General features: G+C 37.8%; 1 protein-coding gene across 1 annotated transcript in view; it reads right to left on the minus strand.

Moving 5' to 3' along the window:
- Positions 1-13,010, minus strand: part of stk24b (serine/threonine kinase 24b (STE20 homolog, yeast)) — a 20,865-nt gene extending 7,855 nt beyond the window's left edge. Inside the window, exons 1-3 of the mRNA XM_057339082.1 lie at positions 12,249-13,010; positions 7,423-7,653; positions 401-457 (exon numbers count right to left, since the gene is read on the minus strand). Of these exons, the coding sequence (XP_057195065.1) occupies positions 401-457; positions 7,423-7,653; positions 12,249-12,290 (330 nt within the window). The 5' untranslated portion in view covers positions 12,291-13,010. The remainder of the gene's footprint in view (positions 1-400; positions 458-7,422; positions 7,654-12,248) is intronic.
- Positions 13,011-24,904: the final 11,894 nt, after the last annotated feature.

Consider the following 24,904-nt stretch of genomic DNA (forward strand, 5'->3'; position numbering starts at 1 on the left):
CAACACTGGATGTGACGTGACACGACAAACCCATTAAGCACAAGCATTTGTTGTGTCACGTCGTGCCGGCTGCATCCAGTGTAGACACGGAGGTAACCAATGATACCACGCGTATAAAAATAAAAGTACATTTATACATGCATAAATCCAATGAGCTGTTATATAAACATTAAGTTTTTATTTTTATAACATATCTAACCACTTTGGCCTTTACTAGTTTATTATATCCAGGTTTTTGTGGCACTACTGATGGATTTGAAGTCTTTCAATGTAGTCTATTCTGCATGCAAAATAATTATAAACTATTAGTTAGCTTTTTTTAAATAGTACATTGTACTATTCACTCCATAACACTTTACACACAAAGTCCATATGTAGAAGACAACATTGTGCATCATACCAGATCCAGAGCAGATCCACCACCTAAATACTCCATGATGATCCATAACTTTGTGTCCTATAGCAAGAGAGAAATGGAGAGGATTTAGAACAAATGGCATGAGAAAAGACGGTGAAAATCCATTAACTTCCAAACAACCAACAAAAACAACTTTTCCTAAAGAGCTGAGCCATTAGCTAGCGATAGGGTAGACGTTCTAATCCCTCCTTTAAATTGGGATTAGCCAGAGCCAGTGAGATGAGTAAAAACTGGGTTACAGAGAGACTGTGTTTGTGCGTGTGTGTGTAGACATTGAAAATGAAGTGAAAAAGTGAAAAAAAGGAGAATGTGAGTGTGTGAGAGGAAAAATGTATGTGTGCGAAAGGAGAATGTGAGTGTGTGAGAGTGCTAGAATGATTTTTGGCTTGTACGGCCCCTCATACCTTTTGAAAGAACACAATTCATTTACTTCATTTAACGGTTAGTATTAATGCATCTGGAAAGTTCAGAATGTTCTTTCGCATTATTATTTTACTGTGCACTGAGAGGTTCTCTCTATCTCTCTGGTCTTCTGTGCACTGCAGCCTTGGCACAATGTGTTGAAACAGGTGCACAAATTTCCTCGAGGGACACAAACAACCCTCTAAGCCCAGGTATTAAACTTTTGTGTGTAACTCACTTGCTACTTTGAAGCCACAAACACGCATTGTTGCCTAAAAATTCACATAGCATGTTGAGGCGCGTTTCTGCTTTCCAAGTGATTTTCAGGAGGCAGACAATATTAGCTGGAAAATAAACTTAGTTGTAGGAACCAGAGGTCTCATTCATAAAACTTTGCGTAGATTTCACTCTAGAGGTCTTTGCACTTACAATCCGAAATTTTCGTATACGTTATTTCGTATTCGTCATCCTAAAAATTCGTCACGGACAGAAACCTTGCACACTGAGTCCGATGCGTATTTATTAATCCGTTGCGAAAAAAATCGCAAAACAATATAAAATGGAGTCTTCAAGCAGTGATGACGATTTTGTTGTCCTCTCTCTTCTTAAAAAGAGAAAAATAAAGAGGAAATATTGAGTCCATCCAGTCCGGGTTGCGTAACGAGGAAGGAGAGTTCCACCTCCTTATCATGGAACTGCGGGATTATCCTGACCGATTTCAAATTTACTTCAATATGTCAGTTGCTCAGTTTGATGCTTTGCTAGCGATACTGAAGCCACATATTAAAAAGAAGACCACCAATTTCCGTGAACCAATTGATCCTGAACAGAGACTGGCAGTATGTCTAAGGTGTGGACACACACACACGCACACACACACTCGCACCAAACTGTGGCATCGGACGAGTTTTACATTAGGGACAATAGCCAAAACACCTTTGAAAACGATTCCTACGGATGCGAAAAACGCAGAAAATCGAACCCTGTCCGAATTTTTTTATGACGGACGAAAATATCGGAGGTAGTGTGTAATGTGACTGACACAACGTGAGGTCGTATTTATTTTTTAACGTGCGGAAATTTCGGACGAAAATTTCGGACTCAATGTGCAATGGGCTTAAAGCTGCGTTACCACCAAACGCGAATGAAGCGTTAAGCGCGAGTGATTTACATGTTAAGTCAATGCAAAGACGCGATAGGACATCCTGCAGCTCGAATCGAGCGTTTCGGCCGTTCGACGCGCGTAACCCGTGATTCGCGTGAGTTGAAAAATCTGAACTGTGGCGAAAATTCGCGCCGCGTTAACCAATCAGGAGCTTGCTCTAGTAGTGACGTGATTATGACGTAGTGAGCGGAGGCAGAAATCCGAAACAACAATGGAGGACAAAATCATCGTTGCTGTATGTGGATACCCGGAGCTGTACGATACATCTTACTTTTATCGAAACAGGATTAAAAAGAATCTTGCTTGGAAGAAAGTGAGTGAGGAGGTCGGACAATCTGGTAAATTGTAAAAAAACGATCTTTACTCAATTTGAGCTATATATATATATATACACGAGACTGGAGCCGCCTGGCAGAAGCCCCTCCCATGACGCGAATTCGCGTCTGTTCTGAAGTGAATTTCACTCGCGAATTAAGCGAGTAAACTCAAAATGTTCAAGCGTCCAACTACGCGCTATTCATTCGCGCATGTCGCGTTTGGTGGGAACGCTCAGTCAAAGTGTCCGTATGCACAAAAGGAAGAGGATGCCAGAACCTGCGCATAAGTCCCGTATCTGCGTGTACGTGTATCTCCACCCCATCTCCTCCCCGATATAACCATATATGGCGCTTACAACGCCTAGTTTAACTATGCATAACATCATCTGCATATCATTTACATATGCATATTTCCATTCACGTGACGGTACGACTAGACATGTGGAAGATATGAGCCAATGTACTGCTCCACCACCGGATCGCGCAGCGTCCACAATAATATCAAAGTACTCGCCGTTGATCATTGTTCTCGTTAGAAATGTTCTATATGCATTAAATATGTTTTAGAGCACGAGTTCTGCAATTTAGTTTAAGAGGACTTTTCACTCCTCGCTGTCATTTAAACATTAAAACACGCAACATGCCACAGGAAAATGTTTAAAAGCAGCAATTCTCTAGAAATATATCTATACTTTTTGTTTAACTTTGAGACGTCACTTGAGTGCTTAACTCCATTAATAAGAGTGAAATATTTAATCAAATGTGTGTGTAAAAAAAAGAGAAAACAGAGTTTAAAATAATTCTGCCTGTATTATTAGGCTTCACTCACACCAGTAAAAGAGTGCGTACGCAGGGTCCCGTAGTGAACAATGTGATGGGACAGCGCTGATTAAATATTTAGATTTAATTCTGATTTAAGATTTGAGTTGGATGTGTTTATGAAACAATTATCACGCAGTACAAGCGCAACCAACACTGCTAGATTTAATCTTCATGACAACGTGGATTTGACGTACGATACGGAGTGATATTAAATGTGTGTGAGACATTAAAGCGGTGCTTCAGGCTTGAATCAAAACTTCCTCATGTTTTACTCACCCTCAAGGCATCCTAAGTGAATGTGACTTTCTTCTAGAAAAATATTTCAGTCGGAGTTATAATACCACGTATCCTTTTACTTCCAAGCGGTAGAATGGGAGTTAATGAGGGGCAATTTTTTAAAGCTTCAAAAAGTGCATCCATCGATCAAAGAACGCCTCTCATTCTCCTGCAGCGGATGTTAGACATTATCATTAATAGCGCTGTCAATATTGATATTTCTCTTAAACAATCGCATTGATTCACTTCAGAAGACCTTTGTTAAGACCACGGAGCCGTGTCGAGCCGTTCTTTGATCGATGGATGCACTTTTTGGAGCTTCAAAAAATTGCCCCCAATTCATTCTACTGCTTGGAAGTAAAAGGACACGTGGTATTATAACTCCGACTGCATTATTCTTCAAGATGAAAGTCACATTCACTTAGGATGCCTTGAGGGTAAGTCAAACATGGGGAAATTTTGATTCATGCCTGAAATATCACTTTAATATCTGACTTGAGTTCACCAACTCGCCATCTGTGTCGCCACTTCCCCTTGTCTCCCGTCAAGTTTGTTTTTAATAGATCACAACCTTTGCGTGGAAGTACGCAACGTTTATAAATGAGACCCCAGGGCAGTTCACTGAGAACAAAATTTTCCCGGGGGTCCTTTTTTGTCGTCGCATTAAAGGTACAGTTCACCCAAAAATGAAAATTCTGTCACCATTTACTAACCCTCAAGTTGTTCCAAAGCTGTATAAATGTATTTGTTCTATTTAACACAAAGAAAGATATTTGGAAAAATGTAAGCAACTGAGATTTCTGGGGCATCATTAACTACCATTAAAATGGTTGTCAAAGGTGCCCCAGAACGGTTTGTTTTCTTAAATTCTTCAAAATATTTTCTTTTGTGTTCAACAGAACAAAAAAACACAATAATTCTTTCTACTATGGTAGTCAACGGTGCCCCAGAAATCTCAGTTGCTAACATTCTTCCAAATATCTTTCTTCGTGTTCAACCAAACAAAGAATTTTATAACAAATTGAGGGTGAGTAAATGGTGACAGAATTTTTATTTTTGGGTGAACTATGCCTTTAAGAAATGTGGTCGCAGTAGGAAAAGGCCCCTATTAAAAGGACATTACACTCAAAAATGAAATGCTTTCATCATTTTCTCAACCTTACGTAATTCCGACTTCCCTGTCTCTGCAGAACACAAAATAAGATATTTTGAAGAATGTTGGTAAGCGAACAACGGCGGTACCCATTGACTTCCATTGGTTGGGTGTCGGTACAATAGAAGTGAATGGGTGCCGCCGTTGTTCGCTTACCAATATTCTTCAAAATATCTTATTTTGTGTTCTGCAGAAGAAAGTCAGTCAATTAGGTTTGAAATGACAAGAAGGTGAATAAATGATGATAGAATTTTCATTTTTAGGTGAACTATCCCTTTAAGATATTTAAGGATAGACCAGTGTTATATCTACACACTAAAATATCACAAGATACATACACTGTCAGTGTTTGGTATCAACAACTATATTTACTGATGTCAAACCCCTTTCCATTCTCACTAATGTTGTCTACATTGTGTCGCTGTGTAAAAGCTTTTTAAAATACAGTTATATAAAACAGAGGCAAGCTGTGTACAGCGCAAAGCAGCGACTTCACTTACTGTTTTGCTTTAGAGATGATCAAAGTAATAACTGATGCTACAGGCTATGTTTCTCTTCCAAAAATACATGTTCTAAATTCCCCAAGGCCAAAATTATAGCTGTTGTCTCGGCTTCTCTCTCTCTGACCAGCAGCTTTAAATGCACAACACAAAGAAGTGTGACTCCAAAGCACATAATCGTGGTTGCTTTTTTAACTCGGTCACCTTGCAAGTTTTTTGATTGGACGAACACCTACCATTTCTGTCTCCATTTGTGACACTGGAGCTAATTCTGCAAGTTTTTCTGTCGAGAATCACAAACTCTAAACGGACATCAAAGATTCAAAACATTTGGTGCACGCTGTGATCGAGGAAAGCAAGAGAGAGACAGACTGGAACGGGTTCAGCGCTGATTTAAAGAACGCCCACGTGTGATGTGTTTTAACACTTTGGCACAGTTGGAAATGTATCCAACATGCTGTCTGATGCTGAGCCAAATAGTAATAACGAAGGCCAGCAGAGCGGGTTGATGTCATATTGATTGTGTGAATTCTGCTTTATCCAGAAAGAAAAACCATGTGGCATCTTTAATCTTACTTCATAAGCAAGTAGTTTTGCTTACAATTTTCGCAAAGCTAAAATGCTTTCAAAACAAACTGCTATGCATGAAACATTTTTATTCAGTGGCAACCCAGATGTATGACTTCCTTTCTTATTTAATATAACACAAACAAAGTTTTATTAAAAAGCCACCATGTTATCATCTTATACAAGTCTCATAATGGTCCAAAAAGTACATACATTCATCTTTAAAGTAATCCAAATGACTCCAGTTGGTAAATGTGTTCTGTAAATGTTTAATGAAATAACTTCATTTATTACTATTGCGCTTTCCACAAAAAGCAGGTTTACAGTAATATATTTTTATGCAGATATAAGTGAGAGGTATGAAAAATACAGAAAATTCTCAAATATATAGAACGCATAACACATGGTATTATAGCACGTTTTTCAATCAAAATAAATTGCTATTAAGGTAAGATTATAATTTGTCTCAAAACAGAAAGATGACTGAATTAATGACAAATATTAATAGTTTTCTCTCACAAATGTGTCATTTCACCTCAGAAGACATTTATTAACCCTCCAGCGTTAAGGGTAGGGCTGTCACGATAAACCGACGATAAATATCACGTGATTTATGCACAGCTTTTGAGTGAAGTACGGGAAAATGCTGCTGCATCCGAAAGCCAGAGGGCGCTCTCGTGCGGAAACTCCAAATACGCACTGCAGAAGAAGACCATAACACGTTCTAGAATCTAGGAAATGCCTATGGACATCTTTTTATCACTGTTACTCAAGCCTCATCAGGTATTTTTATGATAATAAAGTATATTTATAATGATCATGTTTGACGGGTGTTGCTTTTTCAAATGCACAATATAAGCGACTCAAACTCGCACTGCTTTTAGATCGAGCAGCATTTCCTACTGATCCCAGAGACGTGCTTCACGGTCAAGCTACGCATTAAAATAAATATCGACACATTGCATATCGCAGCCAGCTTGATTTCAATAGGATTTGGTGGTATCGCGATGCAAATGATCGTGCAGCCCTAGTTAAGGGTTAAATGTAATGATGGATGGATGTGTGTGTGTTTGGAACGTCATAATTCTGAGAACCATGTAAGGCAACATGAGACTATTTTAATAATAAATGAATTGTGTGTTTAGCTGAGGAAATAGAAATAGAATGGCATGGGGGGAATAAGTTATGATGCTGCATATGTGCAAAACTACTTGTTTGCAAAATCAACAAATTGGTGGGTTGCCTGAGCAACTAATCGGTCCACCCAGTGATATTCCACCCAGAAATAGAAATTCTTTCATCACAAAACCCCCCTCACGTCATTCCAAACCTTTATGATTTTCTTTCTGCAGCAGAACACAAAACAAGATGCTTAAGGAACATTTCTATTTTTGGGTGAACTATCCCTTTAAGGTTGCCTGACCGTAAAGAACATTTTTGCATTCAAAAACAAGCTACATGTAGTGCGACAGAACGAAACGGATTGCAGTGGGGTCTCATAACGCTTTAAAAACTGGACTATTTTTGACTCATGCAACATTTTAAAAAAGCAACGCTGATGGCACGACGCTAAAAAAGCGATGCTACACGTGACACAACAGTCAAAGCATCTGTCAGAATTTGTGGTGGCAAAGGAGCAGTCTTTCAAAGGAGACGAATTTAAAGATGCAACCAAAATTGGAAACAGCGTTGTGTCAGTACGCTAATAAATAACAAAAAATATCTGCTCCGAGCACCTCTGAGACATCCCTGAGGTCACGCTGTGAGCTCGTCATACGTGCGGGGTCACAAAGGTCACTCACCTTAAGATAGGAGCCATAGTATTTAGTGACAAACGGACTGTCACACTGGCTCAATACTGTGATTTCCTGCTGAATGTCTTCAATCTCGTCTTCAGCCTCTTCTAGATCTATATTCTTGATGGCCACCACTTTTTGCGTGCGATTGTCGATGCCCTTGAACACCTCTCCGAACGAGCCCTTGCCGATTCTCTCCAGCTTGGTGAACAGCTCCTCAGGGTCTGCTTTTAAATTCTGGAATAAAGACAAAACTTCGTCAAAATAAGTAAATTTCATTTATTCCATTATTTGTAGATACAGTAGATCCATTTGCAGATGTATAATTATGATTATTAAACTAACTGACAGTTCTTTGACTCAATTCTCTGTATGCATGCCTAAGATCTGAAGCACATCTGGCTGGGACCAAAGTTTCCTGAGGTCACAGTCATGACCCTGAACATCTCGGACCCCTGAGACTTTCTTAAGGAAAACACAGAGATGCGTTATCATTATTAGCATGAGGAAGCAACCTCCAGAGCCCACGGCAGTTAAACTGAGCAGCACTTGAGCAAATAAGACCAAAACTAGCAGAGGAAGGATGTAAACCTCAAACTACGTGCAAGCTTATCTCTTTAAAATATTCCAACATTTCATCAAGATCCTTCTGGTAAAAAAACACAGCTACAACGTCAATGTGACCTGAATTGAATACAATCCCAAACTGCTGCCGTGCACATCCTTTGAGCTCCCAAAAATTCACGGCTTTAAAATCCTTTAAATCTCTTTCACTAGCGTAAAATTGAAACATATCTGACGCAGAGTTATTCTGCAACCAGACACAGCAGAAGTACAGCTTGTTCAATGCCGTATCAAAGGTTATGGGGAGGTTACACAGATGCAGAAATTCGTGGCCTCGTAAAAAGTGTGAAATCCAGTTGAAGGATGACAACAGAGCCGCTCATCCACAGCATTAGTGCGGTGGAGATGAAAGATGCAGATTTTAATCCAAAATTGTAACACGCAATGCCTCTAGGTTGCCTGAATTATAGCCCGTTCACATCAAGATCGATCACTGTAAATATAATTGTAGCGGTAACTATATTAGTGTCCACACCCACAGACAATAAATGTTTATTCTAAGCTTGTGTGCTGCAGTTTCACTTTTACAACTGACAAGGCCTTTACATTTGAAAGGGTTTTGATTGGCTGTCATTGTTTTATCATTCATCAGCTGGAAAACAAAATCTAAACAATATCGCTCTTCTGTATCATTAAAGGTGTGGTTGGACTTGCTCAGATGTACAAATTCACTGTTTTTCCAGAAATAAGAAAACGTATTAATTTAACACCAAGTTGACAAACACATATGTGACCCTGGACAACAAAACCAGTCTTATGGGTCAATTTTTTAAAATTGAGATTTTTACATAATCTAAAAGATGAATAAATAGGCTTTCTATTGAGAAAGGGCAGTTAGAATAGGACAATATCTGGCTGAGATACAACCGTTTAAAACACTGGAATCTGAGAGTGCAAAAAAATCAAAATATTGAGAAAATTGCCTTTGAATTTGTTAATCAGGGGCACCGTGGTAGGCCATCCACTCACAAAAATAAAGTTTTTATATATTTAAGGTAGGAAATTTAAAAAATATCTTCATGGAACATGATCTTTACTTAATATCCTAATGATGATCGGTAATTTTGACCCACACAATGTATTTTTGTCTTTTACTAAAAATGTTCCCGTGCTACTTAAGACTTACTAAGAGGTTTTGTGATCCAGGGTCACGTATTTTGTAATTGGTTAGATATTTGCAAAACCCAGTGACAAACGTTAAGGATGACTAATAATAATTATTTAAATCAAAATATATACGAGATACAAGGTTTCAGAAAGACAGCGGGGACAAGCTTTAAATAACATTAGTATAATTGATCTTTATAGTTATTGTTCTTGGTGTGAATGGGCCTATATATAGAAAAATTGTTTAAAGGGATAAAGAGACACACGCTTTATTAATGCAGCAAACATGTCGGCAGTGTGTGGAGCATTTTGAAGTATCAGAGAAAGACACAGCACGGAACTTGCCGCGCCAGAGTAAATGTCTGAATGAAAGCATCTTTACCAGTCGGTAACTTGTGTACTTCAGACTGGAGCGGGCGGTCTGACAGAAGCCCCGCCGCTAGCGACATCGTTTGACATCATACAGTGGTCACGTGTACACAGTTCCCTGTACTAAACAACTTGTCAAAGTATGTTCTGTGCGTCCCGGCCACGAGCGCACCTTCTGAGAGAACAGTCAGCTATTGTGGGCGGAGTTTGGAGGAGAGACATGAACTAAATGGTTGTCAGTCAGAATTGCTTGCATGGATGTTTTTTTTTGCATTGTAGCCTATAATAATCCAACGGTTTTCGTTTATTCATACGTTTAGCTTATAATGTTGAATGACACTTTTTAATGAAGTGTTTTGTTGTAGGGGTACAGAGTATACCAGTTATAGGCGTAATAATAGGCTATTCAAGAAGGGAGAGGGCTCAATTTTTGTTTTAATTTAGCCTACTTGTTTTGCTCAATTTCGTTTTAAGTTATATTGTGTTATATTGAAAAGCAAGAACAAATTTTGACCATTCAGTTCATGCAATAGTGAAAAAATTGGCTAAATAAATCGAAGAAATACAAAAAGCCATGTTCGGTGTTTGGTATTCGGCCTTCGGCCAAGTGTGTCATTTTTATTCGGCTTCGGCCAAGAATTTTCATTTCGGTGCAATCCCTATGTTTTATGTTCTGCAAAAGAAAGTCATACAGGTCTGGAATGACATAAGGGAGAGTAAATAATGAAAGAATTTTCATTTTTGTTAAACAATCCCTTGAATCTTTACCATGCTTTGAAAGGCAAGGCTAGAAGTCACCAATACCTCTAAAAAAGGTTTAATAATGTTAATGTTTACGATATGAGGCAACCATTCCTGTCTTACTTAGAAAACATGAATGCTGATATGAGTAATGTTTAGAACTGTAGATACTTTTTGTCTTATTGCATCCTGTTAATTTTATTGTTTGTGTTTATGTATGTTTCTACCTATATATTGTACATGGTGTACAGTACATGCATGTGGGTATATGTGTGCTTACATATGTATAACTGACTTCTTATGTATTCGTCCCTTATTATTACCGGTACAACAACTGTTCACGGGTGGGGGGCTCTGTTGGAGCCAGGGGTAAAGGGTGGGAGTAATATGTACTCTGTAAAACTGTGAAATGTCAATAAAAAGACTTTGAGCAAAAAAAGAATGTTAATTAATTGAGAACCACAAAGGAAGATCTTTCAATATCATTACTTTTCATATGAATCATGTTTGTTTCCAGCATATGACTCAGCACCGGAAAGGATGACGACAAAACCTTTTATGAAACAGGAAAAAAGAGCAGCGAAGAGCAGTCAGTGATAAATTGCGTCATCTTCGAGCCTGATTGGCAAACTCATCCAATGAAGCGAAACAAAACCGCTGATGCTCTTGCTCACACGCTAACTGTTTTTCTCAGCCACACACAAATGCCCACCCCCTCCCCTTAATGCATCACTCAGATTTATTAGCTGTCATCCACTCGTCCCATCAAGCAGATGATGAAGGCTTTGCTCCCTGATTCAGCCCTAATGCTGATTGCTCGCCTACACTCCCAGCTGATCGGTGTAATCCTGATTCCAACACACGCTGACAGGTGTAACAGACAGCAAATTCTTTTAGAAGGAGCCGTCATCCCTTTACTTTCATCGAAGTTGGGCTTTAGGTAGGTGGAAACTCCTCATAGGTTGCTGTATGAGGGGAGTTACAACTCGCGGAAACATGTCCATTTACCCTTAACAGGGGACCAAAATAATTTTATCTGCACTTAGGGAATGACCTGACATGATGATGGGGGATGGGGAAGAGAGACAGAGAGCACTTCCTCTGTGAACCATAAGGAAAACTAGGGAATGTTAGCATAAAACCCATTGGCTCTCCCTGTGGAAGTCCATGAACTCTTACATAATTCATGTTTTCTTCCTTTTCTTTTTTCTTCTTTGAGTTGCTTCACAGACAGCCAATCCCATCTTTATTTCTAAGAGTCTACACTTCCTGTATCTTCAAATTCCTATTCTTCAGACGGCTGATTGCACTCCTGTCCTGAGGGCAGACCCATCATATGGCCTAGTGTGAATGCAGACCCATCCAAATGACCCAGTTATAGCGGTCTCTCTCTGGAGACATCTCTCCATCATCTCTTATTGCCCACTTTGCCTGTTTATCATCTTCCTCATTTTATTTTTCCTTTCTTTGACGCACATGGACCTTACTGTCCCGAAGAACAAAACGCTTTTTAAAAGGAATTTCATTGGAAAAATATCATTCGTCTTCATACATGATCTTCATTGACTACATTTACAAAGGATGCCCCAGAAAAACTGCCGTTCTGTTATTGCTCTCTGGAGGGCTGTTTAATATTTAATGGAGATGCTTCTTGGTTCTTGTCCTCTAAACTCTGTAGACGATCTAAGACTGAAAACCTTTCGTTTGCTGGGAATGTGCAGCTGATCATTTCAAACACATTAAAACCAAACCCATTCAGACCACATCTGGTCAATTACTACTACATTAATCCATTCGCCATCACGCATGCTCAGAGCAATGCAAAATCATCGCGCATCGTTTATAACACAACCTCATTCACAATTTAGGGAAATGTATTTCTGAAACTTCTATCAAACAGTGGAAACTCTAAAGAGTGAAACTGGACAACACATTTACACCAGCATGCGTAAATCCCAACACAATACTGTAAATGATGTTGCGTGCTTTACCTGCATTCCAGGCAGACTGCCCTGCACTGGAGAATGAGCCATGGCGTCACTTTAATCACTTAAACTGGCAAGTCAGCAAACACTGCTAATACACCTCCGGATCCTGTTCACTTAAGTTTTTACGCGGTCTCTGATGTTTTACAGCCGGAGAGAGTGGGTAAAGAGCATCCACGAAAGACGACTGGCGTGAAAATCTCTCACCACTTCCGCAGCTCTCTGAGAACTGCTGCGCTTCCTCGCGGAAATCGGCGCAAACACCGAGCAAAACAGCCTCGTTTAGACAGATCCGAGAATTTCAGTCGATGTAATGCGCGATATGTTGTCGAAACCCTCTTTTAAAGACTCCTGGAGAAGGTTTTGAAGACTCATGCAGGCCAGATCGCTCATCAAGAGTTGATGGTCCTCTTTGCGCAAACGGATTTCCAAAACATAGCGCAAAAACATACGCGCGTTTGAGTTCAAGTGCCCCGGTTTCGGCTCCTAAAACAAATATACGGCAAGGGAATTACACTGCGGTTTGATCGAGGGGATATGTGGAGAAAATCCAGACTTGTTCGAACTGAAGAAATGATGTTGACATCCTCACTTCACTTCCCAGCTGGCCGCCATCTTGTCCGTGCTGTCATCGGGACATCAGGGCGGGCCCGCACCAGTTATGCCACGCCCCCTGGAGGAAAAGGCGGTGTGTGAGAGTCAAATCACACGATTTATTTTTCCTTTGAAAGTTTTTTATCTGATTAAAGTCAAACTGGCTCACACCTCCCTTTCCCTGCCTGAACTGACAATGCAAGGTTGGTTACCCTTTCGACATTTATTTTAAATTAGTTTTTACGTTGAATACAAAGGTCTATGTGTACACATGCGAATGTATGTGTGTGTTGTGTAATCTTTAGCTTCTTAAATTGTTTTAATTGTGTGTATTTGTTTTGTTTATTATTTATGGTGAGGCCATGAAATTTGGAATGGAGTAGCCTAACAGATAACAAAACCCGTTTTAAAACAATTAATTTAAATACAACTAAGAAATACTGAATATGGCATTGAAGATGGTAAATAACTGCGGGACTATGCTTCTCCAGATTTTAATTCCGTAAATGGCACATTCCACTAGCGACACCTTTTGGCCACAAAGAAACAATCACACTGAAGTGTAACGATCCTGATAACCGCTAGATGGCGAACGTGTCTTAATTTTAAACGCACTGGTACGTTACAGGGATCATATCAGACTTTATTGGAAAGTACAGACATGAACCTTTAAAGCCACAATGTCTTAAATGCCATTTAAAGAGTCATATGGTAGTATTTCTCATCGTGAACACATGCCTGTGCTATTTTGATTATTTGTTTGACTCTGGATTAACATTGAAAGCATGATAAGGTTCCCTACACCTCAGAATATTATGTGCTTTGCATAACAACTCAACTGTATGCCAACACTCTGTCCAAGTTTATAAGCTTGTCACTTCAACTCTTTATCTCAACAATCTCTATTTACTGGAATGCTCGGCTGAGCTTCACCTCCCGAGGCATCAGATGGTTCTTCAACCAGGTCTTATGCTGAGAATAAACACCTAATCCTCAAACACTCTCAAATTCCTCCAGAGGGGCTCGTCGTTGCAAATCTGCTCAATTTTCTTCAAAGCTCCTCCAGACCTGTGAAAATTGGGTAGATATTTAGTGTGGGCCGATCAAAACGGGTTTCAAGTGACCACCCTCGACCCGTATACCTCCCGCATGTCCCACTCTAAGGTAGCATGTGGATCTGAAAAATGCAGTTTTACAGACTGATAATAAAAATGTAAAGTTTTTCACAAGTCGTGTCAATCACCAACGATGTTTACAGACTGTTTCCCTGGGTATTTGCTTATCTGATCTCACACCAAAACGCTTGTATTCCTCTCTCTCTCTTATACACACATACCCCCATACTCAAGTCTCCCCCCTCTGTCTGACTGTGTCCATTTAAGGTAAGTTTTTGCATGCAGGGTGGTCATGCCTCGATTAGATTAAGTTTATCTGTAAAATTCAATTTTAGATTAAGAATTACATTTTGGAGAGTTGAAAAACAACAGAATGGGTTATTATGTTTGCAACATTGCACAATGAGCTGCACAGTTGCTTTGTGCTGTTTATGCGGAATCAGACTGTTGTAATTTTGGAAGTTTTATAAGTTTAAGTGGTGTGTATAACTTGTAAAAAGACCTCTTATTGTACAAAATATTATTTAATGACAGACGCAGGATAAACAACATTTGTGATAATGATAACAAATCTGCTTGTTTTGTCAAAGATTAAAATATTAATGTAGATTAGATTTCTTAATAATCATTCAAAACTAGAATTATTAAAAACATTAATATTCCATATGATATTAATATTATATTATTGCAACATAAAAACAACTGTTTGCACGCTAAAGGTCTACATTATGGTACACGTGGGACAATTTTTTGTTTCACTTGGAAGTGAGCACTAAGTAGCTTATGAGAAAAGTGTATTTAATCTGGAGTCAAACTCCATGAAAGGGGGCGTCTGTTGAATGAAACTTGCAAGCATAAAATGTGTCCCAATAGACCGTCTACGCTGCAGTGGGAAAAATGTTCCCAGACTGGGAATTTAGAGATGCATCAGTCCCATAAGAATTTCTGTTCTCGAAGATAAAGTAACATTTTTAAAAGCTTTATTTATAATCAATAAAATGAAGAGGAGGAGTTTTGTTCTTTGGAGACCAAAGACCTCCAGTTTTGCCTTAAATCAACGTTTCTATATCCATTGCAGCAATTTCACCCCACTGTCTGTTGAATTCTAACAAAAACAAACCTCAGGAATCATCCAACAGCACTTTAACAGACTGACACAATGGCAAGATGCATAAAAGCTGTGATAAAAATCAGGGTTATTGTATTAAATGTTAATTTTTGAACTATTTCTGAAGTACATGTAAAAAACATTTTTTAAACACAAAAATTGTTGTTGTTAAAAACATGATTATGAAATTGTTCTCTTTGCAGTATTCATCCTTTTTGTTATTTTGACCATCTTTTTTCTTAAGTTTCAATTTTCAGCATATCTAGACAGACAGACAGACAGACAGATACATAGATGTGTTTAGGTAAAATGATCATTTTTGTTTCATTCTGTGAACTACTAACAATAATATTTACCAAATTTCAAATAAAAATATTGTTTTTATTTGCATTTATTTGCAGAAAATGAAAACCGGAGAAACAGGTCAAAATAACACAATGCTCTGTATTTTTTCAGACCTCAAATACTGCAAAGAAAACGAGTCATATTCACTTTTAAGCAACAGTAATATTTGTACATGTATTTAGCTTTTATATATATATATATATATATATATATACATACACTGTATATTTCAAATCTGTACACCTCAGACGCCGTGTAAATCCATCAGCAGGTGTGCTTTGAGCCTACACTTTGATGTGTGGCTTCTTATCAGTTCTGTGACCCAGAAGTAAGCACACAATGACCTCAGTCACAGAAAGATCACACTCAATATTCTCTCACATTTCCAACTGACCTAGAGCAGAAAATATGCACCTTAAACAAAACCTTTATCCATTTTATGCAGAGTTCTGTGAAATGTTATTCTGGGAGCCGATGTACCATCACACAATTCCAAGGAATTGTATATTGTTAATATTGAATTGCTTAATTATAACCTACAGTAGCCCCATATAAACTCAATATATGTGGTGTTTGTTTCAATAAAGCTAGAAAACTCTTTATATGCAGCGATTAGTTGTCGCCTTCTCTGTGTGGTGCATACGTTAGATTGTGGACCATCAGTCTTCAGTTGAGCCTAATGTACTATTGTGTGTGTGTGTGTTTTCATGTGTGATTGCGTCCATGCATATGTACGGGAGTGTGTTTGTCTTTGTGTTTGTGAGTGTGTGTGCGTACAAGTCTCTAACCCAGACACACTGCACCATGAATCACTGTGCTGCTATGCTGTGGATCTGAGATGTCACTGTAATTAATGGTTATACAAGGCACTGGAAACAGTAGCAACAGCTCCAGGCTCTTTAATTAGGTGGCGTGATGAAAGAAGACACAAAGCTAACAAGGAGCCTGCGATGGTGATGAATAGGCCGATGCTTGGAAACACCACAGAGCTGAAGATCCAGCACGATTCAGACGTTTTGCTCTGTCATGCTCTGGACACATGCATCCAGGGTCTCAACACAGACGTTTGAGACCCTGGAATAGAACAAAATCTCAAATTTAATGCCTTTATTTATTAAATTGTTATGCGAAGAGGGAGACAGAGAATGTGTGTGTGTATCTGTAATGCGTGTGTCTGTAAATGTTCTCTGGATGCTATGGTGGTATTTTGCTCAATAGAAGAAGCCCTGCTAAAGGGCAGCGGTGCCTGTGTCTTAGCATGCTCATGTAAAGAGGCATTTGTCATTGCCAGTGTGCTACGATTTAATTAAGCTTTCGGAGCACCCCCCTTCATCCCCCGGTGGGAACACCAACCACACTGGGGCCTCCACCATCCACATTTTAGTGCATATGATGAGAAATGCCTACTGGGAAATGTAGTTCTGCTTTAGGGCACTATTTGACCCATTACGCATAGTATGCAAGCTTTTTCTTTACTAATGCGATTATAGCGTATTTAGCGTTAAATAAGTGTGAATGTTAAAAATAATTTCTGCAAGTGACATGGACTTCATGCCACAACACTCCATTTTCAATTTCAATTCCAATTCATTCAGATGAGCTTTTATCATAGTGAATTCTATACCGGAAAAGTAGTGCTGGTCCCTGTCTACAGTGTTTATTAGTGACCGATGATGATTTATGTCATATAGAAGCTCCATGCTTTCTCCATCAGATGATAAATGGTCATTTATAGGCACAATTAATAGTCTTTTTGCGCTCTGAGCTGCAAAATGATTACAATGATGCCCGTTTACCATTTAAATTGATCTGGTGTGTCTCCATTTGTGTCATTAATGGATCAAAACGGTCATGTTCGATGAATCTTTTACGAATCAAAGGAATCGATGACCTTTCGGAAAGAGCTCGATCATTTTCCCTGTAGTGATTTGTCATTTTAGCACCGAAGATAGGACTTTGGATTGGTGCAGACTTTCATTTAAAGTTCTTTTATTTTAACATAGATGGCGAAAAGTGTTATCAGCCTACTTGTTTATAAGATGGCCACAACCCCATTTTAAAGGAACAGTTTACCCGAAAATGAAAATTCTGTCATCATTTACTCACCCTCAAGTTGTTTCAAACCTAAATTGTTCTGTTGTCGTCTTTGTTCTGTTGAACACAAAATAAGTTATTTTAAAGAATGTGGGAAACATAGTTCTGGGGCACCATTGACTATCCTTGTAGATGTTTTCCTACTATAGTGCCCCAGAACTGTTTGATTACAAACATTCTTACAAATATCTTTTTTGTGTTTAGCAGAACAACGAAATTTGTACAGGTTTGAAACAATTGAGGGTGAGTAAATGATGACAGTTTTTATCATTTTGGGGTGAACTATTCCTTTACCGGTCTAACACACTCCTACAAAAGTTTGTTTGTTGGTTGAATCTGGACTTATTATTCATAATCTGAGCGTCGCCTTCGGAATACTGATGGGTGAGGGACAGTGACCTAACACAGCACAGGTAAACAGAGGGTCTGATTCCCAATGGCTCAGGTCTTATTGGGGAGACAGTGTGAAACTGTGTTTGCTCTTGTCTGTGAGACTTTCCAATACAATGAATCACGATGAGGTGCAGTTCTGCATAAATACAAGTATGACAGGTGTGTATGGATGTGTGTGTGTGTGTGTGTGTGTGTGTGTGTGTGTGTGTGTGTGTGTGTGTGTGTGTGTGTGTGTGTGTGTGTGTGTGTGTGTGTGTGTGTGTGGAAAAAATAAATTTAACATAATACATATATGCACATGCACAGAAAGCTGGATCAACCGTTGCCTTCAATATTTGCCCGGACTGTTGATTTTCCATTTTTGTCAGTACCAAAACTGTCTCTGTTTTGAAATAATCAGCTTTGATATTTTTCTTAAGACTGTATCAATAATCTCTAACCCTTTCTACACTGCATATCCTCAAAAAGATTTTTTTTTATAAATGTACAGTCTCATTTGTATATTTAACTGCTTTAAAGGGATAGTTCACCCCAAAATGAAAATTCTGTCATCATTTACTCACGGTCTCACCCTCATGTTATTTCATACCTGTATAAATTACTTTGTTCTGATGAACACAGAGAAAGATATTTGGAAGAATGTTAGCATTTTTCAGTTCTGGAACATGGACTACCATAGTAGGAAAAATTTAATGGTAGTCCCTAATTTTCCTAAATTCTTCAAAATATCTCATTTCGTGTTTAACAGTACAAAAAATATAAAAAAATTCTACTGTGGTAGTGGATGATGTCACAGAACTGAATATTGCTAACATTCTTCCAAGTATCTTTCTTTGTGTTCAACAGAACAAAGACATTTATACAGATTTGAAACAACCCGAGGGTGAGTAAATGATGACAGAATTTTCATTTTTGGGTGAACCGTCCCTTTAAGTGCTAGTTAGGTTTTGGTGTGTGTTGGGGTGGGGCTTTATTATTGCTTTTTTCTAATAATCATATATTAAAAATCACATACTCACATAATAAAAATTCATAAAGTATGAATTTGCCACCTTGTAAAATAGTTACAAATTCCTGAGAGATCAGGCTGGGTTACCACATGTAACTCCTGCTAGAGCTCAAAATGTCTTTTCATAAAAAGATAGAATTATGCATAGAGATGATCAAAATAGGAAAGCTGACAAATAATTAACCCTAAATCAATAATCAATATTTCTCCTAGAGAAGGGAAGAGACAGACAGATAGAGAGTTGCAAAAGGAAGGAACATGATAAAGAGAATCTGATGGGGGATATGTTTATGTTATCTTTAGGTTATATTCCAATTCACATCACCTCATTCATTTATACCCTTACACTTTTGTGACATGTGCCAGTTGCCAAATCCAGTGTTTACTGGCAATTGTCAGACTATTCTGCCTATACTGTGCACATTTCTTGACTCCATACGAAATACTATAATATACAGTTAAAACTTGCAAACACGACTACATAAAAAAACATTTATGATATAATGTAGCTGTCAGTTGCTTAACAACGTCAGCTTTTTAGCCAATGAAAGTTCATGAATCTTTTCTGGTGTAAAATTCAAGTAAGCTACTTAAGTAAACCTATTACATTTTGATTACTGTGGAAGAGATATCGTAATTGTTTTACAGGTCTCACATCATTAACAACGCAATTAGGATAATTAGTAGAACCTACTGGGTGAAGCTAATTGAACGGGTTAATGGCCAGGGACGTGTGGACGTATAGTCTCTGTGGGGTTTGCTGGTGTTACCCTGGCCACGAACAGATTCCCACTGCGCTCCAACAAAGTCCATCTGTGTCGGACAATGATTTCATTAAAAGCAATTGTTTAGGTGATTCTGAAAACATTCCTAGGAATTCAGGAGCCCTGTGGGTAAATACATACGATCCATAATGAGCATTAGCAGCAAGTGTGTAGAATCTGGTCTTTAAGTGTGAATGATAAATCCGGCCTGTTCGATGCTTAGTTGTATGGGTTATATGGCTTTAAACTGTGGCCTCGGGGCTGATTATAGCAAACAGCAAAAAGTTTTTCACACTATGATGTCACGCAGTGAATTTAGTTGTTTCTTAGACTCCAGGTGTGATTCAAATGTCCCATGAGATTGAAGACACTGGCAGCTAGACTAGCTGACTTAGCTTTAGGCTAACCCTTATGGCCGATACAAACAACAACAACAAAAAAACATTATCGCTGTCAGGTTTTGTTTTCTGAATTCAACCCCAACAGAACCACAATATGGACAATGACTGAATTTTCGTAAAACACATTTTAGAAAGCTCTATGCATCCATATAAAAATCTGTCATCATTTATCCTTCCTGTATATGACTCTTTCTTCTGTGGAACACAAAACGAGATATTTTGCGAAATGTCTCAGTGGTTTGTGTTCATACAATGGAAGCCTATGGTTCAACATTCTTCAAAATATCTTCTGTGTTCTTCAGGTTTGAAGTGACATGAGGGTGGAAAAAATGATGTCAGAATTTTCATTTTTGGGCAAACTATTCCTTTAATATACTGTATTAGTAAATATGTGGAAATGTCTCTTAAAAGAAAGATTTCTTTCTGACTTTTTATAATCTGAAGAATCTTTTTCTGAAGAATCATTTTCCACTACAAAGAACCTTTTCTGAATCCTTTATGGAACCCGTTTAGCCCAAAATAGCTCTTCTCTATATGGCATTGTCTTTTTTAAGAATGTAGGCATGGAATAATTCTGGTACTGTATAAGCTCTGTTTATGACTTATTTTAAAGAGTTTTGAAAGACCCTCTATTTAATGTGCTCGATTATCAATATAAGCCCTGCGAGGATTTGCAAAAAAAAAAATTTCATCGTATCCTCCTTCTATCAGCTGCAGATAGACCTTATGGACTCCCATAGAGGTCCTCTGTGAGGTCTGATAAGAGTCTTACCGCTTTGTAGCTGAATCAATACTGACATCAAAAGCCCAAAACTTCACAGAATTAATTCCTGCAGTTAAGTACCTTACAGACGCCTCCGAATAGCAACATTAGTATGTCTTGTGCTGTAAAACATGCAAAAACTGTGTGTTCTCTACCCTTAGTTTATAAGTGCCCTGTAAATGTGATGGGATTTATTAAATGGTTGTTGATAATCAGCTTTGTTCTGATGACTGTGTTCATGTTAGCATCACAATCTCTTCTTACATTTGCTCTCTGTCTCTCAAGGTTTAACTGTTTATTTAATGCCCTGGGTCCAATCTATTACGGAAGGTGACCTTATTACAGAGCGTGACTGCTTAAATTCCACTCACATTTCAAAGCTTGATTCCCCTCCATTTAATTTCTTTTGAAGTAATTAACAGCATCCAGTCGGTCATATTTCATACGTTTCCATGGTTATATCACACTCGCCAACCCCCATGACATAAACCAGGGGATGGATATCTTTATATGACGGAGGATGAATTGTTCAGGTGGATAAAGGATCCTTTAGTCAGATGATGGGAAGGTGGGCGGGGCGTTTAATTTACAGTGGCATTTAAAATGTGAATTAATGGGAGAGTAAATGGGTGTGGCAAGCAGATGTGCAGAGATTCATGGAGACAATATGTAAATTTAAACTTATCTTAGCAGGATCTTTTTACAAATATATCAAAGAAAAATATTTATATAACATATTGATTTTATTTGCATAATCAACACAAACAGATACATAATCCATCCGGATTCTTTGACCATAATAAAACCAAAACTTTCAATTTAGTTTTCACAATTAGCCAAACTAGTTTTGTCATTTTGACCATGTCACTAATGCTTTCAGTATTCAGTTTAAATGTACAGTAAACCAAAAAAAACATTTCACACAAAATAATACAGTTGGTTGCACACGTTGTATAAATAAATCGTCTTATTATAATACACCATTGTAGATTTGTTTCTCTGTCCTCAAACACAAATTTGAATCTTAAATATATTTTGAATAACACTAAACACGCAATATCCTGAAAACACCTCTGATGGTGACGTTCATTTTAATCAATGAAATAGTCAATTATTCTATCAAGATTCTAAAAGGGAGAGGGGTTGGAGGGTGTTGGCCTGGTGTCCCTGTTCTCAAATAACTGCACCCCTCTGCCGTTCAATCTTTCCAGGCATTTAAATGAAAGGTCACATGTAAATGATGATCTGTAAAGGCCTGGCACACACAGTATTGTGGAAAACACAAAATTTCAGCCACGAGAATATAACAATGTTAATGTGTTTGCAAAGGTGCTCTTGCCACTACTTTGTGCGCTAATAGTAACAAAAACAATAGTTTATAATTCATTAAAAATGTATCTTTTGTATTTTACTGGGTTTCTTAATGACGGACAGTTAAGGGTTACATTTACATTTACTGTACATTTTGGCATTTAGCAGACGCTTTTATCCAAAGCGACTTACAGAGAAGATAAAGGAACAATAAAGTGATTTGTCAATAGGAGGCAATAATACAATAAGTGATTATACCAAGATACTAGTTTTCACAAAGCCGGAACAACCCTTATTGACAGAGAGAGAGAAAGCTAGTGTTATAAAAACACTAATAGGGTTAATAAATAAGTAATATTATGTTGTAAATAAAATAATATGTTGGATATTTTCAATAACCTATTCATATATTTCCACATAAACAAATCTCTGTTTACCTTGTTTGCCAATATTTTCTCTCTCTGGCCATCATATTTTAACCTGCAGTTTATACGGATATGAAGTAGTGATGTTCCACAGTAAATTGATCAGGTTTTAGACCTTTACTTGTCCACTAATGTAGTTATGTTTGCTATTAACTGTAAATGAATTATTAATAGTGGCTGCATTAAATAAATAACTGAACATAGAGTGGCTGTGTTGGTCTGGACACGGCAAATGGCATGTCCCCTGGTCCTGCTTTGATTCCAGACCGGCCATCTGCGTGTTTAGACCACATGCAGCTCCTCTGAGAGATGAGATCTTGCATCCATTAGATTGAATGTTGTGTCCTCAACTGAGATTACAGTTAAAGCTGGGTTCTATATAGGGAAATATCAAAAAGGTGATGTTAAAACATCTCAGAATTGTCAGCACAAATTCCTGCAATGACCCTTGGCTAACACTAACACTTAATACGAAAAGTTATGTCTGTGCAGTTCTTCTCCAGTCGAACCCCTGCAATCGGCCCTTTACTGTATACGTATATTCTGGTCGATATGTTGGGACAAATAAAGCGATTCATCAAATGAAAGATCAAAGCAGGATATTGACTATAGTGATTATTTTGCTTATTTTCATTAATATTATTTATAATCAGTGTAGTACCTATATGCACTTAGAAACTTTTCTACTTAGTTTGGTGATCAGGTGTCAAGCAAGCTGTCATAAAAACATCACATGAAAAATGTATGTGAGTTCTTAAAGCAGGCATCAAGTGTACCAAACCTTACTTATCAATAGATTCATATTATGGCGTTTTACATTTTGATATAAATGAGGATTTATGTATTTTTGGGATGCTATGTGGCAAGGAAGGAAAAGTCAATATAGGTTTTTAAACACTCACACATATGTAAGATGTCATTGAATCTATGGTTTCACTCAAGTCCTCTCACCTCAGGTGGACACACACACACACACACACACACACACACACACACACACACACACACGCACACACACATATATACCCCCCCTTTTAGCCCAGTTCCCACAGGAACATTTTTGCTAGTCCTTCACCCTCATAATTATAATAAATTTGACATTTCTCAGATAATATTGATTTCTTTATTTTAACATTTCACAGTCAGTGATGCTCCAAAGCATTGAGAAACAGGATGTCTATTGATCTGAGGCTCATGAATCCCTTTCCTGTATGTGATCATTTTTATAAGGCCTTTCCACCAAACATAAATCAATATTTTATATTCCCATCCACATGGAGGGTGATTTGGGATCTTGATGTCATATAGACACCTGAAAATGCTACAAGAATGTTAAGGTATTAGCGATTAGGTTAAAATGTTTAGATATCTAAGAATGTTGATAAATGTAAAATGTTTTTGACCGTGTTTTATTTTACAGTACTGCTTGTCTGTTTGTGTGAATGGTGTCTACAATAAATTTTTTGGATGGTGCAGATTCGATCTGAAATGTTGATTTACATTCCAATATCAAACAATTTGGAAATATATTTGTGTATTTACAATGTGCAATCTGATTAAACTGTTTTCAACTGTCAAATATCTACAGATGGGTTATGTTTTTAACCCATAATTAAATCATTCTACATTGAGGAAAAAAAATCTAATCGTGTAACATTGTTTAAGGTATATAGCCATCATCCATTTGGCAAACTGAATCTGGTCACAGACATTTAGACTCCCTGGAATTAAATAAAAAATCTGCAAAACCTAATAGTTACACTGAATGCCAGGACAAAACCAGATTTAATACATTGGACTATTTGCTCTTTTTAACCCAAAGAATGAAAAAATAACTGTAACAAAGAGTAATGGGCTATCTACACACTTAATGATCTTTACCAAGAGACAGGCTCATATAGGCTATGTTTTATGTTTGTTTCATCTCAACCTAAAACCTGTTTGTATATTTTTTACAAAACAATTGGATCTTTATTGCTGAATTTGTTTGTAAATCATTTTGATGTTTCGACTAAAACTCGTGCTGGCATGTTAAAACCGGGTGCGTAATGACGTGAAGCTCCTGTGTGTTTCGATTGTCATTTAAAATGTTTCAGAGGCTGTTGAATCCTGATTGCGTTTAGTTATTTGAACTGTTCGATACAGATATATGACCTTTCAAAAGTTCAGTATACGTCTACAGCGTCTGTTGGAACTATAATTTCATACACTGAATGAAGACTTATACTAAAAATATTAACGAATAATTGTGTAAAATTGATTACGGCAACCTATTGGCCTACTTAACTAATAAAAAAAATATTATCGTGTAAATAATATGTAAATAGAGCAGAAATCGCT

This window comes from Triplophysa rosa, linkage group LG7 (assembly GCF_024868665.1).
Source record: "Triplophysa rosa linkage group LG7, Trosa_1v2, whole genome shotgun sequence".
NCBI lineage: Eukaryota > Metazoa > Chordata > Actinopteri > Cypriniformes > Nemacheilidae > Triplophysa > Triplophysa rosa.